The 19,812-nt window shown below is 36.8% G+C and overlaps 1 protein-coding gene across 3 annotated transcripts in view; it reads left to right on the top strand.

Moving 5' to 3' along the window:
• Window positions 1-19,812, top strand: part of LOC144970115 (putative serine carboxypeptidase CPVL) — a 75,760-nt gene that overhangs the window by 68 nt on the left and 55,880 nt on the right. Inside the window, exons 1-4 of one of the 3 annotated variants that reach the window (XM_078909352.1) lie at window positions 1-70; window positions 2,323-2,710; window positions 11,012-11,221; window positions 11,353-11,509. The exon at window positions 1-70 is cut by the window's left edge and continues 68 nt beyond it. In XM_078909352.1, the coding sequence (XP_078765478.1) occupies window positions 2,664-2,710; window positions 11,012-11,221; window positions 11,353-11,509 (414 nt within the window). In that variant the 5' untranslated portion in view covers window positions 1-70; window positions 2,323-2,663. Of the gene's footprint in view, window positions 71-1,874; window positions 1,965-2,322; window positions 2,711-11,011; window positions 11,222-11,352; window positions 11,510-19,812 lie in introns of all 3 variants that reach the window. The other 2 variants (XM_078909354.1, XM_078909353.1) reach the window with 2 other exon arrangements.

Genomic DNA, 19,812 nt, shown 5'->3' on the forward strand with positions numbered 1-19,812 from the left:
ACAAATCAAAATTATAAATTGACCTCCACGTTTGTTGTTGATCTGTGTAGTAATTTGATTTCGAAGAATGGTAATGCTCGCAGTTTTCAAGAAAGTTATGATGAATTTTCTTTCCTTTCGAAATTTTGTTTTTCACTTATTTATCACTTCATTGTGATTGTGGTCATCTGTCCGCTCAACTCAGTCATAGGAGTCAGAGTCAGAGAAGAGGCAGAGGCTTATACTTATCTATTTTCGAACTCTTCCGTGCCGTAGCCTTAGGCCTTAGTCTAACCGGAGTCCTGGAAGTCGAAGGCGAATGACCAATAAATACAATACAATCAGTAGAAATTTCACAGCCAGGGACAGGGAGGCCTACTACTTACTTATCTAGTAGACATATTTATAATGACTAGGGGCATTGGTTAAGGCTAAGGAGCGAGGTCCCTGCCGCCGTGTTGCTTCGTTTACACAGATTGAGTTGTCACCTTGATTATTCTTGATCAATAGCAGTAAATATCACCATCTTGGCAAAATGTGGGGAAGGGATGCGAGGAGAGAGAGAGAGAGAGAGAGGTCGTATTAAAAGAAAAACTGAACGAAACTAAATTCTCTCTCTCTCTCTCTCTCTCTCTCTCTCTCTCTCTCTCTCTCTCTCTCTCTCTCTCTCTCTCTCTCTCTCTCTTTCTCTATTTTTTGACAGTTCAATATCCTCTTCCATCCGTCACACTGGTGTTGGGTTTGTTTTTTGTTTTTAAGAGTTTTACGGCGCTTGCAACACATTAAGGTCATATCAGCGCCCGTAAAAAGGAAGAAAATGGGATAGTAAAAAGTTCTAGAATTACAATTAAAGCACAAAAGAAAAGATAAGACAAAGGGGAACTGGTTCAAATAGGGGACAGATGTAGATTCCAAGAGCATACCGTCAAAGTACTTAGTTTGAGATCACCTAAAAGTCTTATCCAGACACAAGCACAGGTCCCAACTAAGAGGAATACACTCAAATGTTTACCGATCATATAATATAATATGTAAACTAAACATAATACAATGCATAACAGAGAGATGATTTACCAGGAAAAAAACTATAACTATACATTCGACTGTTTCCCTCCCAGCCAAGGAACTCCGGCAAGGATCAGGACAAAACTAAGTAATCTCATTCCAAGACAATGACAGGAAACAATTGGAAAACGGGTATGGGGGGATAGAAGACACAGCATGTACCTCCCTGCCCACTATGGAAGGTCAGGATCCCCACCCAGGGTGTCAGATTTAAGTGGGGCTATGTGGTCTAGTGGTATGACACTCGCTTTTGGATCGGAAGGTCCTGGGTTTGAGACTCGCTCGACGCATAGTTGAGTCCTCTTTACTCACATTCTCTCACCGTACTCAGGTGTAAAATGAGTACCTGGCCGTTAACAGCATTGTCTCGGTCCGAAAAAATTTAATATCGCCTAACAGGCGTCATGTCCTGTCCTAAATGTTAAATGTTGCTGTTGCCAGGGACCTCTTGTAAAGCTCTTTGAGCATGTTTAATGGATGTTGCGCTATATAAAAGCTAAATTTTTTTTTAAAGGTAAGATTAAAAAATAAATAATTTTGACAATCTTCTTCATCTGGAACACTGGTAGTATTGGGTTAAGGTAAGATTTTAAAAGTTGTTATTATTATAATTATGGATATTGTTGTTATTATTATTATTATTATTATTATTATTATTATTATTATTATTATTAGTATTATTATTTTTATTTTTATTTTTTTATTTTTATTATTTTCGTCATCAAAATGACACGTTTAAAATTTGGTTACATTTTTGGTTGCATGAAAGTCTTTTTAGTCTTGGCACACTTTAGACCATCTGGCCATTTTTTGTCTCTATGTAAACAAAGCAAGATGGCGGCAGGGACCTCGTTCCTTTACCAATGCTGGGCTAGGGTCATTCAAGAACTCACAATCAATCAACAACGCATAAAACAAGGGTAGGGCTAGAGTCAGAGTTATAGTAATTCATTGTTATTGTTGTTATTAATTATTATTATTATTATTATTATTATTATTATTATTATTATTATTATTATTATTATTATTATTATTATTATTTATTTATTTTTAAAATTATAATTATAATATAATCATTGTTACATTATAATAATTCCATTTCAAATCCATCTAATATGAAGATTAAATTTAGATTATTTAAATTCAATAAAAAATGAAGATAATGGAAACTTAGATTGTTTAAATTCAATTAAAAGTGAAGGTAATGGAAACAAATTTTGATTTAAAATTTGCTTTGAATACTTTGAACTCACACATGAGTTTTATTTGAATTTTTAGCTGAAGATGTTTGACAATGCCACGTTTAAGTATTGAAGACCGTGACAAAATTTTAGCTGAATTAAGGGCTGGAGTTAGTCATTCAACCATTGCAGCCAAACACAATATCTGCAGAACAACTATTTATAACCTTTTGAAACGTGTTGAAAATACTGGTACGTCTGAAGATAGACCCAGAAGTGGAAGACCAAGAGTCACAGATTTTCAAACAATTGACTGGATTGTGCAGCAACATATAGAGGATAAAAAATTAACAACAGTAGAAACAGCAAAGAAAGTAATCGGGAGGCATGGAAAAGCAATAAGCGGAGCCACTGTAGGACGCAGGTTACGCGAACACAATGTCCTGCATAGATGTCGACGTTTTACCAAAAGAACATCTCTCGTGGTGAGTGATTGTTATCTTTGATTTAAAACATTGTATTTTGGAGAATCATTTTCCAATTTGTGTCTCTTATACATCTTGGTTTATTGATTTGTTTTTTAAATATTTCAAATTGTTTTATAATGTACATTTGTTCATTGAAAGAAAGAAAGAAAAACCTTTACTGAGTAAATTATTCTTATTATAACCGACTAGTAATCTCTGGAAAATTTTGGTAAATAGTACAATTGCAATGTGTCATGCTTTTATTTTTTTTTTTTATAAATTAAAAGACATGAAAACATCATATATTGTTTTGAAATGATTTAAGATAAGAAAATCAATGAAAGAAGGTGTATGATTCAATTTTCTTTGAATACTAGTTTTAAATAACAAGTTTAAATTTGTGGATGAAAGGACTTTTTATGTGACATTGATACATCAACAGTGAAAGTTGCAAACTGTGTAAAGGTAGTAACATCTTTTTTAGTTACACTATAAGCATCATGAAACACTTCTTTTTTACTTGATTTTATTATGACAGGGGGGAATTAGGTCCTAAAAACCCTTCAATCATGCAAATTAGGGTAAAATGCATAAAAATTATTTTTGTTGTAAAGAGTAAAAAATCCTATAATTTATGCTTTAGAGTCACTGAGAGACCAGTATTAGCTGAGATACGGGCTTTAAAACTTTTTTTGGCATGGAATGACAAAAAATTAAGCTTTATCTCACTGAATACCAGGCCGTTGGAAAAATTACAAGCATTAAATTCTGCACTTTTTTGGCATTTTAAAAGAAAGATCATTGAAACTGTCAGAATTATTCAATTGTGACTATATATTTGAACACATATACGTATCATTTTTGAGTTGAAGTAGCAGTTCGGACTCTAGTCTGAATAGTCTTTTGTGGCAATTGGGACTCGAACTCCAATGTGCCTCGGCATACAGAGGGGAGGACGTCTCAACGTGGGCAGTAGGCACAAGGTGGAACTGATAAAGAAAAAGAAAAAGAGTTCAGAAGAAATTTTGTTTTTCCCATATTACACTGACTCAGCTCATACCCCTACTTTGGACTGTAGAAGTAGAAGGATTGTTGTCTGTCTCACACTATCAGAATATGTAATTTTTAGATTATTTCTTTTTGTCCTGATTTTATTTGGACATCGTGTTCTGTTTTTAGAAAAGCTTTTCATTTTTACCACAGTAACTTTGACTGACTTTTGTTACATTTGAAGAGTTTTAACTCTTTTCTTTTTAATTTCTATCTGGACTTCCAATTGATCTATGATTTTGTCTTTCTTGACAAATAAAGTAGGTTTAGACTACCTGTTGATAGTTACTAAAATCATAATTTTGATTTGCATTCATTTTATGTAATTATCAATAATTATCAATAATTAAAATACTTTTTGAAAAAAAAAAAAAAAAAAAAAAACCATACTGCCATGGGAGACTATTCAGACTAAGGCCGAATAATCTGTTGATTGCACATGCGCTTTGGAATTTTAGTTCAAATACCCACAGGAGACTATTTAGACTTGAGTCTGAATGGCCGCAGCCTTTTTGGGTAACTGATTGAAATTGACAAAAATAAAGAATCTTGAATATTTTATTTATTTTATATAAATTTATGTGTACACAAATTTAGAATTTTCAAAAACATTCTCGATACAATATGAAGCTCTCTGTTTAATTTTTCTATGTATGCATAGATACACAGTCTGAATCACGGTCAGTACTAGATTTGTCAAAAATATGGAAAGTATTAGATCTGTTTGACACCATCATTTATGAAGATAGTGATTCTTGTAGACTGCAGCAACTTCCCTTTCAAACCATCTACTCACAAGCTCACCATCGAAATTCAGTCAAACTTGGCTTAAAACAAAACAAGTACATGTGTGTGCGTATGAGACCAATCCCGCACAAGTAGCGAGAATAGTAACTGCTATTTAAAATACCAAAGTAAAGACTGCAGGGTGTGCCGGATTGGTAGTCAGTGAGTTGATTCCCGTTGTCTACTATTCATAACAATGATAAGGATATTTCCTTTTATCAGACTCCTGAGGTTTTGAGAATTCAAAGTGTGTACAAATCTTTTTCGCAATCTGGTTCAGTTTTGCAAGTTTTGATGGGAAGATTTTTATTATTGTTGTTGGATTTTTGATACTTGTAGTCACTATTTTTGTGTATCACAGATGCCTGTAATTATATATCAGACATGAACACGCCATCACCACTAACATTCCAACAGTTGCGCTCATCTTTGCTGAGCAAAGCTGTTACTTCAAGGATTGAATTGAATTGCTTATCTCTTGAGGCTGTCAATTGTCTATAATAAAACAGATATCGAAGACATCAAAACATTAGGGAGCTAACGATTACATTCGTCGCCTACAACGATCTACCAATTACTTGGAAGAAAACAAGGATCTGTCCATAGACATCTCCACACAACACCCGGTGCGCAAGTTGTTAGTGTCCACGGAACGTGTAGGCTCTCCAACGGTATACAGCATCAGTACCGCCGATCTTTGCACTGTGCTAGAAATAGCGTGTGATAGTCAATGAAGGGTGTAAATCTTACCCTCCTAAAATACACTCATTCACTCATTCTTGCGAGCTCAAAATAAGTATAAATTTTCTCATATTCATTCACCTATTATCTTTTATCTATTATCATGCAAAAAAAAAAAAAAAATGGGCAAAATAAATAACAACAATTTGAAATAAACTTAAATAGAGAACTCAAATAATGGGAGAATGTGGGGAAGGCTCCATTTTTGTTCTTCATCGATCGTGACGAACAAATGGAATCGGAATTCGGCACACGTCCACAGACTAGGGACCTGTATTCTCTATGGCACACGTCACTTCATGGGTACACGTAGGTGGCCTAAAATTTGGTTTAGATGCATTCGCTGTAGTCGATGAACCGAATCGTTAATTCCGTATTTTTTAAATAATGGGATCATGAAATAATAAGGTAAGTATTTCATAATTGCTAGAAAATTTTGTTATTTCATGTAAAACCGTCTGAATTTTGTCTAGATTTGATTTAAAAAAAAGGTGAATTGGATATAAAATCATGCGTGTCAGACAAACATCGAAATCAGACCTTAGAGTCAACAAGCCGAAAGTAGCCGTTAGCTCAGTTTTAATGATGATTTAATCAGCAAATAGTTTTAAAATTCATTTTGAAATGACAAAACAATAATTTAATATAGAGACAATGAATTAATCATGAGATGTTAAATCCATCACAGTAGGTTTTGACCATGTTTTAATGACAATTGAGGATTTTCGTTCAAGAAATAGTTTGAAGCCCACAGGTCGAGTAACACTGCCATATTGGATCACTGGACTGTGATTGGACTGTAACCCATTCAAGTAACAGCAGCAAGTGGCGAAGCCTGTTAGCCTTATTCATGTCACGTTAGCATGAAGCTTGTCAGCTAGGGGCTGCATGTGATAACAGTTTCGTGTTTTTATTGTTAAGAATCAAATCATTTTAATGATGTCAGAAGATGGTCATGTTTGGGAGTTTAGATGTCGGAAGATGGCCGTGTGAGAAGGGGGTTCGAGGGAGGATGACGATGGTGAACTGGATTTTTTTTTATAACTTTTGACAGGGGAATTTATCTTTTCTACAGAACAGGAGTGGGAGGTGGGCAGTGGTGGTTGACATCATTCTTAAAACTATTAGCGTCTCTTGCAACAGATGATGGTAATATATAATGATGCTCTTTTGGCATACTGCCATTGTTTTTCAAACACAGGTTATGCAATGTTAACCAAATAGCACATGCTGTGTTCTTAAAAAAAACGGATGCATTGATGAGCATGCTACCACTCATGATCATATAGTAATCGTTGACTTTTAATAGGATTGATAAGCAACCAAACTTACTGCATCCATCGGGGGCATTGACTTCTTATACTTTTACTGGGGCCCCAGGTCCTGATCGTGACATAATGTTTTATTTTATTTTATTTATTTATTTTTTTACTTTATTGAAACCCAGATTGTCAAGGCCCTTCTTCTCCATACAAATGTCTAATATCTTATGACAAGGCCTTATTGCTATGTAGCTGCCAGTTAGTGGTTATATCAATCAAAGACATTCTTTCATCGTCTTTCCCTGTCTTTCTGAGTGATATCACTGTCATGTCATCAAAGATACTCCTTCCCTGTCTGTTTCACTGTCAGGGCTGAGAATCTTCCGCCTAAAGGCGGATTTCCGCCTAAATGGTGGTTTATCTCCGCCCATCGCCATCACTATTCCGCCTTTTAAAAAGGCTCACCACAACCACTACATCAACATCCCTATCACCACTACTTTTACAACCACCACCTGTACTACAACAACCATCACATCATCATTCCTATCACCATTACTACTACAACCACCACCACATCGTCATCCCTACCACCACCACCACATCATCATCCCCACCACCACTACTACTACCTACAATCACCACCACATCACCATCCCTACCAACACAGCTACAACCACTACAACCACCCCACATCATCCCTACCACAACTATTACAACCACCACCACACCATCATTCCCAACACCTCTACAGCTACAACCACCATATCATCATCCCTATCACGACACTACTACAACCACCATCACATCATCATCCCTACCGCCATCTTTTCTTACTACTACAATATGTTGTAATTACACTCTCAACTTTTGAAATTCCTCCAAGTGGTGTCAGAAATTATTGCGAGACACATTTTTGATTGCATCTCAGTAAATTTTTTATGAAATTCAAATTTATACGTTATCGTCGCATAGATAGGTCTTGAACTCCATTTTTGTGACCAGTCATTCTCACCCCTGAACCATCATGACATCATCACCATCTCTACCACAACTACCACCACTACGACAGCAACTATCACATCATCATCAGTAACACCATCTCCACAACCACATCATCACTGCCCTCATTGTAATCAGTACCACCTCTAGTGCAAGCACCACTATCACATCATCTTCCTGGTGGGATCTTTTGACTTGCATGGATTAGAGTTGGCTTTCTGCCTTTGTTTGGCTTGATCCTTTTCCTTGGCACGGAGGGAAATAATTAAATGTATAGTCGTTTTGGGGAGACGATATGTTTGTCCTCGTATATCATCTCTCTTTTGTGTGACGTTAGATTTGTTGTTCTAAATTTTGAATTTCTCTCATAAGGATTCTGTGCTTGTGTCTTGGTGAGACTTTTAGTTGACCTCAAACTAACTATATTGATAGTTTGATCTTGGCATCCGTTTGTGAGCCCTATTTGAACCAGTCACTTTTTCTCCGGTGCTTTTGATCTTACTTAAATCTATATTTTTTTTACAGCCCCATATATATTTTAAGTGCCGCTGAATTGACCTACAAACATATACACGAGCACATAAAAATCAATAAAGTTCCCTCAGTTCTTAAGTCTTGTTAATTTTTCACTTTCATTTTTCTGTACTCATCACTACATTCACTTGAGATCTCTTCTCTCTCTCTCTCTCTCTCTCTCTCTCTCTCTCTTTCTCTCTTTTTTTCTCTCTCTCTCTCTCTCTCTTCTCTCTCTCTCTCTCTCTCTCTCTCTCTCTCTCTCTCTCTCTCTCTCTCTCTCTCCTCTCTCTCCTCTCTCTCTCTCTCTCTCTCACACAAATCAGTAAAGTGCACCGTTCTTTAGCCTCGATAAGTTTTCACTTTTCATCGTCATGTACTTAACAATGACACACACACACACACACACACACACACACACACACACACACACACACACACACACACACACAAAGAGGATTCAATTAAAATGTTAATTTCCTGGCAATTGCCAACATGAAACATATGTTAACTTAATATTTACGATTAACAAATAAAGCACATACACACCTAACAATAAAGTTCACTCAGTACTTTAATCTCGGCTAGTTTTTTTCTTTAATCTTTCTGTACCTATCACTATATTCACTTTGAGCAGTCTCTCTCTCTCTCTTCTCTCTCTCTCTCTCTCTCTCTCCTCTCTCTCTCTCTCTCTCTTTTCTCTCCCTACTTCTCTCACTCACACACACACACACACACACACACACAAACACACACCTGGGTGGGGTTCCTGACCTCTCATAGTGGGCAAGGGGGTACATACTATGTCTTCTATCCCCTTATATCTGTTTTCCAACATGCTTTTTTGCTTTGTCTTGGAATGAGATTACTTGATATTGTCCTGGCCCTGACCAGAGTCCTAACTGGAAGGGAAACAGTCAAATGGACAGTTATTGTCTTGGGAGATGATATTTTTTTCCTTGTAAATCATCTCTCTGTTATGTATTATTATATTTGTTATTTTGAATGTATATTTTAAGCATTTGAGTGTATTCCTCTTTGTGCCCGGATGAGACTTATAGGTGATCTCAAACTAAGTACATTGGTGGTATGCTCTTGGAATCTACATCTGATCCCTTTTTGTTCGGTTTTCCTGTGTCTTACTTTTTCTTGGGTGCTTTAATTGTAATTCTAGAACTTTTTACTATCCCATTTTCTTCCTCTTTACTGGCGCTGATATGACCTTAATGTGTTGCAAGCGCCGTAAACCCTTAAAAACAAACAAACAAACACACACACACAAACACACACTATCTTTCCTTCTGTCAGACAAACCTAAATCTATAAAGTGGATCATATCCTTTTCACATCAGCCATCATTCTCTCTTTTCACGTTCAAGTACACACCTTATCACCTCCACCACCACTATCATCATCATAATCATCACTGCCACTACTACTACTACAACCACCACCATCGTCACACCATCATTTCATGAAGCACCACCATTACTACAACCACCTCCACCACATCATCATCATCATTGCCACCACCACTACGACATCATCACAACACTATCACCATTAAAACAACAATCACTACCACATCCTTACCACCACTACTACAACCTCCTCCAACACAACATTATCACCACCACCACTTCTGCAACCACCACAACCACATACATTATCATTACTACCACCACTACAACAGCCACCATCATATCATTATTACCACCACACCTACCATTCATTTTAATATTATATTTTATACGTCATAAATTGGTTTTGGAACTTTACTTGACTTGAAACAAGGGGTATTAGGATGACTATAGATCTCAATAAATTATATTTTGTTTGAAGAAATTCCTGTTTAAGCATTGGAATTGTTCGGAATTGTTTCTCACATTTACGTGAGCCAAATTTTAAGTTGGCGTCTCTGGTCAACTTGAAACAATGGGATGTGGGCATTAGTGAATCTTTGAATACGGGAGATGTATGTGGCGACTACCACTACTACTACAACCATCATCACATCATCATCCTTACCACAACTACTACAACCACCACCACATCATTATCCCTACCACTACCATTACTACAACCACCATGTTATAATTACACTTTCAGTTTTTTAAATTCCTCCGAGTGATGTCAGAAATTGCTGGGAGACACATTTTGGATTGCATCACAATAACTTTTAATGAAATTTAAATTTATAGGTTATTTTTGCATGGATGGTTCTTGATCTAAGCGCTGAAAAATTTCCTCCTTTTTCGTGACCAGTCATTCTCACCCCTGTTCACTGATAAGATGACCATTCCTTCTACTTCGCTGTCTTTAAATTAATGTATGCCATTAGAGTACTGCAATTTCCTATGAAAAATGACGATAGAAGGTCAAATTTCGCCAAATTCTATCTACATACCAACATGCAATGAAAGGGTCATTAGTAGAATACTGAAATTTAACCAGAAATTGAATTAGATAGTAATTTTTGGTGAGAAAAATATGCATTTTTGTTTAACTTTGGAAGGAAGTGGTTGTGTTTACTTCGGTCTTTGCTCTCAAAATGGGTTTATTATAATTGATAGATTTCAGTGGTTTACACGACGTGCAACTGTGCTTCTGTTATTCATTACCACATTCAAATGGCTAACATGTTTTTGAAGTGAGTTTATGTTAAAAAGTTGTTTTCTACGCTCTTCCAATTTTTTTTTTATGGATCATAAAATCATAGTTGATATATTTCTCTGCACTACATTTTTTTCACAAATCTTCTGAAAAATGACGACTTACTTTTAAAGTGAGTTTTTGTAAGTACACAAACAAATTTACCATCTTTGACTTTGCAAAGCAAGAGTCAAAATAAGAACCCTAATTGTAGATGTAAAATTATTCAATCTTTCATCTTTTGTTTTAAATTGATGTAAAAAAAACATTCATTATGTTATCAATTCTTTAGCTTGATTTCTTGTTTTTTCAGTGAAACAATGCCTGGTTTAAAACCTGCAGGAAAAAGCAGAAGTGCTGAGTTGAGGCAGAAGAGGATGATGATGAACCCTGAGCAGTATGAAGTGGAAAAGGCAAAGGCGAGGGAACGATACCGTGCGGGTATGGAAAAAAGGAAGGAGTTTTGGGCATCCGGCACTAGGGCTGCTCTCCTTGATAAGGAGGAATATTACAAGAAGCGAAGGTAATTTAATGTTTTCTTTACTTGTTTTTAATCTAAAAATCAGAATTACAATGACTAAAATAATCTTCAATATATTATGTTGTACTGATTAATGACAACTATACATAATTACATATTTTCTTTTCTAACAGGAAGTCAAATAATATGTCAGCACATAGGAAGAAGTTGGAAGCACGCAGGACCATGACACAAAGAGCCAAAGTTTCCCGCAAGACCTTGTCTGACAAGGAGAGACATGCACATGACAGACAGGTTGTGCAAACCCTAAAAGCCAGTTGGTCTCAACAGGTTATTTATTTATTCAATTATTCTCTCTCTCTCTCTCTCTCTCTCTCTCTCTCTCTCTCTCTCTCTCCTCTCTCTCTCTCTCTCTCTCTCTCTCTCTCTCTCTCTCTCTCTCTCTCTCTCTCTCAAGGGGAAGGTCGGCAGTGAGACCTCAACTCTCTAATTGTGACCGTTGGACTCTGTGATATCTCTGAATGTAACTGGATAGTCTTAATATTAACAAATCAACAGTTGTTTTAATGAAATAAAGGGTCTTTGCCATGGAAAAGCTTAGAAACAGTCGCCATCTTGGATCTTTTGTCTATTTTCAAAGAGACATGTTCCAACAGCTTAAGTATACGGTCACTCCAGACTTTGTAGATCTTTTATTTAATTTAATTTTTAATTTATAAAAATAAAAAGTTTGTCACATGTTTTTCAATATACACTTTAAAATATATTTAAAATAAATTTTTGAAATTTGTCTTTTTTTTAATGGTTAAAAATGTCAAACTTTGTCAGAAAATTAATTTTAAAAAATATATAAATATTAATAAAGATTAGTAAAGTAAAAGGATGTGACAAAATCTTAATTTTATATAGTTAAATGTTTGGTGTAAATTTCAAACTTTTCCAAACTAGTTTTTTGGAAAATGTAATTTTTAATGGAATAAAATGTAATTTTGTGAAAATCGCAATTAAAAACTCCACTGCCCAAGATCCCACCAGAATGATTGTTGGATTCAAAAGGTAACAGCAGCAGCAGCATAACAGGAACTTCCTCAAGGCTAATACAATTGAAATGGACAAAATGAATGTTTTACAGTAATTGATTACAATGAAAAACAAATCAAAACACAATAAAAATGGTCTGGATTATTTACAAGCGATTATACCTCTGACCCTGCTTGCATCATCACCTACTCATGTAGCTTATCTCTGGTTTGCCTGTTGTGAACTTGGCTATCCGACCAAGGAACAACTGACCATCTGGTACAAAAGGCATTCGAGATCAAGCCATGAAAGGAAGTATAATACTACTGCAAGGAATTGGACTGTTTTCTCTCATATTCTTGTGAGTTGTATGGGATATTTCCAGTGGAAATTTACCAGATGGGAGATTATGCTAGTTGATACAGTGTAGAAAAGAGCTCAACGTTCATATTGATTAAAAGTTTATGGGTTTTCATCCTAAATAAAAAGGTTACTGGGGTGTAAAAGCATGCAAATTTCTTCATCAACTGATGAAAAGGAAGTTTCCTGACCTCATGTAAACAACGATCTTTCTGGGAAAAAAAATAATTTTGACCATGAAATGTTGTTGATATTGTCCATAAGTGGCCATTGAACGAAAATATAGTTAAACCTCAATATTGAAAATTTTGATATTGACCATCGATTATCACTGTCGATCTTCCCCTTAATGTATGTGTCTCCTGAATATAGATCATCATCATCTGGTGCCTTGCTTTCAAGCGTGGGCAATCATGCCTTTCCATCCCTCTTTGTCGTTCATTGCCCTGATGTTCTCTTCATTACCTAGATGGTAAAGTCGATTAGTTCCAAACTTCAATAATTATTTCTCAATACCTAAATATGCAAAATACCACTTGAGCGTTGACTTGTGAATTTATCTACGGATGACGGATGATATATGTGTGCTGATTTGGCAAAACCCATCGGATGTCGCACAGGCTTTATGATTTCACTCTAGACAGGCTGGGACTGAGTATCAAAATTGACAGAAAAGTAATTGTTGTGGATAAGATGATAACCAACAGGATAGGGGAAAGGGATGGGGCGAGATGATATTTTATGGACTTTTATTTATATGTTTATTTATTTATTTATTTATTCATTATTTAATTATTTGTAAATATTGAATTTTTAAATACTTCTATTTAAAATGAGAGGGATGTAAATTAATGTAACAGTCTAGAAGAGTAGTCTCCCTTTAAAAAAAATAATATATCCCTCTCTCTCTCTTTCTCCCTCTTTCTGTCTTTCCTCTTCTTCTTCTTCTTCTTCTTCTTCTTCTTCTTCTTCTTCTTCTTCTTCTTCTTCTTCTTCTTCTTCTTCTTCTTCTTCTTCTTCTTCTTCTTCTTCTTCTTCTTCTTGATTTAGGAAACTGAATGGCTGATTTTCAATTAATCTTTATTTTATATATGCTGTTAATTTAAAATTCATGAGAGAATTTGCATGAAATCTTGGTTGCAACATCCAATAAGTTCTTATCTTCTAGCCTAAGGCATAGGAATGGTTTGACTTTTGAGACACTGGTTTATCATCATCTCTGTATATAGAGGATAAGTAACATTGTTGTTATAGATTGTATCGTTGAAAGGATATTTACAAGATTAAAGAGCCCATGTCCATTCAATAATTTTTATTTTTCGTCAGCATCAATGTTGTACTAAAAATAATAAAAACTGTGTAAAACTTAAGCAATAGTTGTTGCATTCATTTCATTTATTTAAACCTTTTATACGCATTAAGGACTTCATAGAGTTGTAACATATAATTTTTTTTTTAGATATGGGTGTTTAGATAGAGCAAATATTATATATTTGGCAAATTAGATTTTTTGTCACACTAAGGCTCCGAAACATCTGGAACAATTGTCACCAAATTTTGTATGGTGTTTACAATTGACATGAAGATGGTTTGCGTTGCATTATGAGTGATTAGACATCGTAACTGATTAGAAAAATTTTGTTTCTTCAAATCCCATCAAAAACAGGTGCCATAATTTTGAGCACGTGGGTTGTGTGTCAACCGTCTGGTTCGTGAATATGACACTGAGGTGGGAGAACTTGGGGAGCGTTCACATATTACGTCATCAAAAATTTGCCCTTTTTAGACCCCCCCCCCCTCCCCCAAGTCATCACTTGTCATCATTGACCTGACCCCCCCCCCCCCTCCCCCAACAGATGATGACGTCATCTAATTTAATAAAAACTAAAAGATAACTTTAATTTCACAATATTTATTATTCATTTTTCAAACCATAAACATTGATTATCAACGTTTGATAAAACACATTCAGACATTTTATTAATTTCAGGAACTGTCATGTTGATAATTTATGTTTTACGATACAATGGGGACATAAAATTTAAATTTGCAAAGATAAAATTTAACAAACATTATTTAAATTGAATTAGGCTACTTGGTGCAGGTGCTATTAAAAAAATTTCAGAAAGTGTAATTTAAAATAGTATAGAGGCAAATTATTTTATAGCATATTAGTCTTTTAGTGGAATGAATTTCTGTTTCAATTTCCAAACATAAAATTAATTGATTCAAAAATGTTTCTGCCTTGGACCTCTGGCAATGTACTATAAATAGTATCATCAATTTCATCTTCATCGTCATCACTTTCTCCCATTTGCTGTTCTTCTTGTATGCCGCATTTTCGTGAATGGTCTTTCATTGCTGTGATCGAGGAGTGATACAATGAACATTTAGGGCAAGTTCGCCTTTTGAGAAGTGATACCCCTTTCCCATCTTGTTTCTTGAGAGATGGGCAATACTCATCATAGCAATTTATCTTTAGCTGTTTTGAAAGGAACAAACTTTGAAATAGGCTTCCAAATCTTCCATTATTGCCTATCTCCAAACCATTATCACATGAAGCAAGTGGTACAGGTGGTGGCAGAAAACGCTCTGGAAAAAAAGATGAATAGTTAGTACGCCAAGGTTTGCAGCATGAGTTGTCACTGCATTTCACTATTTGCAGCAGATATTGGGATTGACGAATGTGTTTTATCTTCCAATCATCTGTTTCTTGAAATTGAAGTTTGGGTCTTGGATTTTCAGGTGGAGGGATGAATTTTCCAACTACTGGGTATCCATCTATTATCGACTCGGACCAAATATTGGCTAATATTTTTCCAGCAGCTTCAAAGTTCCTTTTTTCCAGATCAACATCAACAATCTTGTTGCTTCCATCAAGATGACGTCCATGAATATCAAATGGTAAGATGACAGATGCTGTATCCTTTGAAAGCAGTGCCATTCTTCTTTCCACCTCATTATAAGCACTGAAACCTGGAGCGTGTGTAAAGACAAATACAGCATCGATATCCAGCGCCTTGAAATGTCTCTCCCAAGCAGCGAGTGTCTGTCCGTTTTTTGGAGCCTCATCTGGACCACCATCCACTAAAACAAATACTAGGGGTTTGATTTGTCCATTAACTTTGCTGATGACGTCGAATTCTTCTAAATTCAAGACTGCATCGAAATCTTCAGCATGGGAGAGAGCACTACTATGTTTTGATGACATCATCTTGGGTCTGACCCCCCCCCCCCCCTCCCCCATGTCAACACATGCCAACATTTGGTAGACCCCCCCTCCCCCCCTAGCTGATGACGTAATATGTGAACGCTCCCTTGCATTGAATCAATACTTGTTAGTGGTTCCTCTCATTATTTTGAATCCAATCAATTTCTTAAAATTTAAATGAACCATCTTTTGTTCTGAACATTGGGAAAAAATTATACCGAAATATTTATGTTAAGATATTAAATGCAGAAAATATCTCTCTGTCCCCAAATAAAAAGCTTAGTGGAGTTCTCTTAAGAAGTGGAAAATGTATTGTCAATGAAGACAATAGAAATTGAGTTCAAATTTTATTCAAATCTTAAATCATAAATTTTTAGTTGATTGACTTATCAACACGTTCATTGAATGGACAACTATGCTTGTCCTTTATAAATGTCATGTCATGACATGACAGAAGAGGTAACTCTATTAGCTTTTACACTGTTGTCAAGGTGCTTGTTGTATTTTTGGTAAGATGGTGATGATAAAAAGAGATCTAAATCAATGGAACACGAAACACAGCTTATTCGTTTTCTATTTACAACGGAAGACGTTGCTCTTTTCACCAAAGGTTTCCATACAGTCACAAGAGTTACAAAAGTGACTCGTCATTCGTACATTCATTCATTCATTATTAATTTCTTAATACATTACATTCCCCCAACCTTAAATAATGCTAATACAGAAATAAAAGTTAAGGTGAATATATATCTCATAAAGTAAGGTGTTGCTGATTTTCTAATAGTTATTTGATGGGTGAGTTTCTTACCGACTATCATAAATTTAGAAGTTGTTTGATGAGAGATAAAGAACAAGTGATGAAACAAGGTCACATAACAAATTATAAAGATAAGTGGCTCAAATCCCTTGACCAAGAAATGGTCATGGTAAAATTACAAAGTTAACTTTTCCGGTGGTTTTATTGTTCTGTGTGATCTTCTCAACACTGGTGTGGTTCGAACATTACTTTCAGATGTGGTCGGCGTCAGACTGTTTTCATCATCTGCTGACTCATCTGTGGTAGAAGTAGTAGTCGTGGGTTGTGTTGACTGATCTGCCAAGTCAACTGGTTTGCTATTCATTGCATTACTCATACCCATTTGTTCAGTGTCTATTTCCCCTTCCCCCTCTTTAGAAAAAGATGCCCCAGCATCGAGATCAACATGAGTTGGGATAATGTGATCTGCATGAAAGCGTTTAACTTGATCAGTTTCATACATTTGAACTCTGTAAATGGGACCTGTTTTCGCAACAATTTTGGCAGGCAAAAATTTTGGGTCAGATGGATTGGTATTGCCTTGGTTTTTAACAAAAACATTGTCATTAATGGTAAAGTCTCTAAACTGAGAATGTTTGTCATGGTAAGTTTTCTGACAGTCCAAATTCTTTTTAACAGTTTTATGCACCTGATCATGAATTAAATCTAAACGAGTCTTTAATTTTCTACCAAGCAACAGTTCAGCTGGGGTGAGGCCTGTAGTTGTTTGTGGCGTTGATCTGTATTTCAGAAGAAATCTGTTTACGCGTTCAGGAACACTACCATTGTTCATTTTCTTCATCGCCGACTTGAAGGTGGCAACTGCTCTTTCAGCAAGGCCGTTTGTAGATGGGTGGTATGGTGTCGATTTGATGTGTTCTATGCCGTTGAACCGAAGGAAATTTTGAAACTCTTCGCTGACAAACGATGGACCATTGTCCGAAACAATTTTATCGGGTAATCCATGAGTTGCGAACACATGACGAAGTTGAAAAATAGTATCCGCTGAGGTAATCCGTTTCATAATGCAAATTTCTAGCCATTTAGAGTGCGCATCCACAATAATTAAGAACATATGACCTAAGAATGGGCCAGCGAAATCAATGTGAAGACGACTCCAGGGTTTGGTTGGCCAGTTCCATGATTGTTGGGGTGAGTGAGCGGGTATGTTCCTAAAACTCTGGCAATTGGCACACGATTTCGCACAGAATTCGATATCCATATCAATTTTGGGCCACCACACGTAACTTCTGGCAAGCATTTTCATCCGAACGATTCCGATGTGATCCTCATGGATGAGTGAAAGAATATCCCGTTGAAGAGACGTTGGAACGATGATACGCGTACCCCACAGCAGGCATCCATTGTAGATGCTCAATTCGAGCTTGCGTGCGAAATAGGGTCTAAGTTGTTCGCTAATTGTAGTGGGCCATGGATGACCATGTGCGACGATTTGATACACCTGACGAAGTACAGGGTCAGTGGTGGTTTCCGATGCGATGGTGGTACTGGAGATGGGTAGGTTGTCGATGACCTGGAAGATCTGGTGAAGATCTTCAGGAAACAGCGTAGGTGCTGCTACTTCAGGCAGCGGTAGACGACTGAGTGCATCTGCGTTGTTGCGTTGACCTGGGATGTGTTTCAGTTGGTGGTCGTATGCGCTCAGAATGACTGCCCATCTCTGTACTCGCGATGATGCGTGATCAGGTAATGGTTTGTTTTCTCCGAAAAGACCCAATAGTGGCTTATGGTCGGTGTTGATCGTAATATGTCGTCCAAAAACGTATTTGTGAAATTTTCGTAATCCAAAAATGATAGATAAAGCTTCTTTGTCCAGTTGGGAGTAATTTCGTTCTGCTTTATCCAACGATCTGGAAGCAAATGCGATAGGTTGTTCATTCCCATTGTTGAAACGGTGTGAAAGAATCGCTGATACGCCTCTTGGTGAGGCATCGCAGGTAACGACAACAGGGATGTTGGGGTCGAAATGAACCAGTAGCTCCGTGGACATTAAACACGATTTTGAATCGTCGAAGGCTGATTGCTCAGCTGATGTCTATTTCCAGGTGCTTCCTTTCTTTAGTAAATCGTATAGTGGTGCAAGACGGTGTGATATGTTGGGTAGAAATTTGGAATAGTAGTTGATCATTCCAAGGTAGGCTCGTAGTTCCTGGATTGAGGTTGGTGCAGGTGCCTTTCGTACAGCTTCAATTTTCTTAGATTGTGGAGCGATGCCATTCTTCGTGAGGCGGTATCCAAGGAAATCGATTTCATCCTGCAGGAATTCACATTTAGCCCTTTTTACGTTCAGTCCCCTTTCTTCACAGCGCTTCAACACGGCTTCAAGTGTTTCAAAGTGTTGTGCATCGTTGGCGCCAGTGAGATACAGATTGTCGAAGTAGATCACCGTGTTTGGGATATCCTTGAAGACAGATTCCATTACCCGTTGGAAGATGGCTGGGCACGAAGATATGCCATATGGTAGTCGTTTGTAGCGATAAAGACCACAATGCGTGTTGATCGTCGTGACGTTTTGGCTATCAGGGTCGAGAAGAAGGTGAGTATACGCATGGCTGAAGTCGATGGTTGAAAACTTCTCACCATGTGCAAGCCTGTTGGCCAACTCTTTATCCTCGGAATTGGATGTTCTTCCTTTGCAACCATTTTGTTGACGGTCACTTTATAATCCCCACATATGCGGAGTGTCGAATCAGATTTGAGAATGGGTACGATTGGTGTTGCCCAGTCTGAGTAATTGATCTTCTCGATGATGTTGTTATTTTCTAGATGTTGTAATTCTCTTTCAATTTTGTCCCGAAGAGCAAATGGTGGATGGCGTGCTTTTTTGAAGATGGGTGTGGCGTTTTCTTTCAGGAAGATGTGTTGGGTGTGGTTGTTTAGTAACCCAGCATTGTCGTTGAACACGTTGTATTTGGAAACCATTGATTGGAGTTCCTGTGCGTGTGTTTTAGCGTTGGTGTGGAAGATGTTGTTCCAGTTGAGTTGGATGGTCTCCAACCAGTTTCTTCCAAGTAGTGGTGGACCAGCGGTTTCAACGATGAGTAGAGGCAGGTTGGTTGCTTGCTGTTGTTGGTACTGGACATTCACGCGACATTGTCCGCAAACCTGTACGGTGTCTCCTGTATATGTTTTCAGGACAACAGTTGATGGTTTTAGAGGTGTATGTGACAATAAGTATGTTGTTTTCGGTAGTATAGTTGCTGATGCGCCTGTGTCAAGCTGGAA

The sequence above is a fragment of the Berghia stephanieae genome, chromosome 4 (genome assembly GCF_034508935.2).
Source record: "Berghia stephanieae isolate SIO BIC M18660-M18661 chromosome 4, UCSD_Bste_1.3, whole genome shotgun sequence".
NCBI lineage: Eukaryota > Metazoa > Mollusca > Gastropoda > Nudibranchia > Aeolidiidae > Berghia > Berghia stephanieae.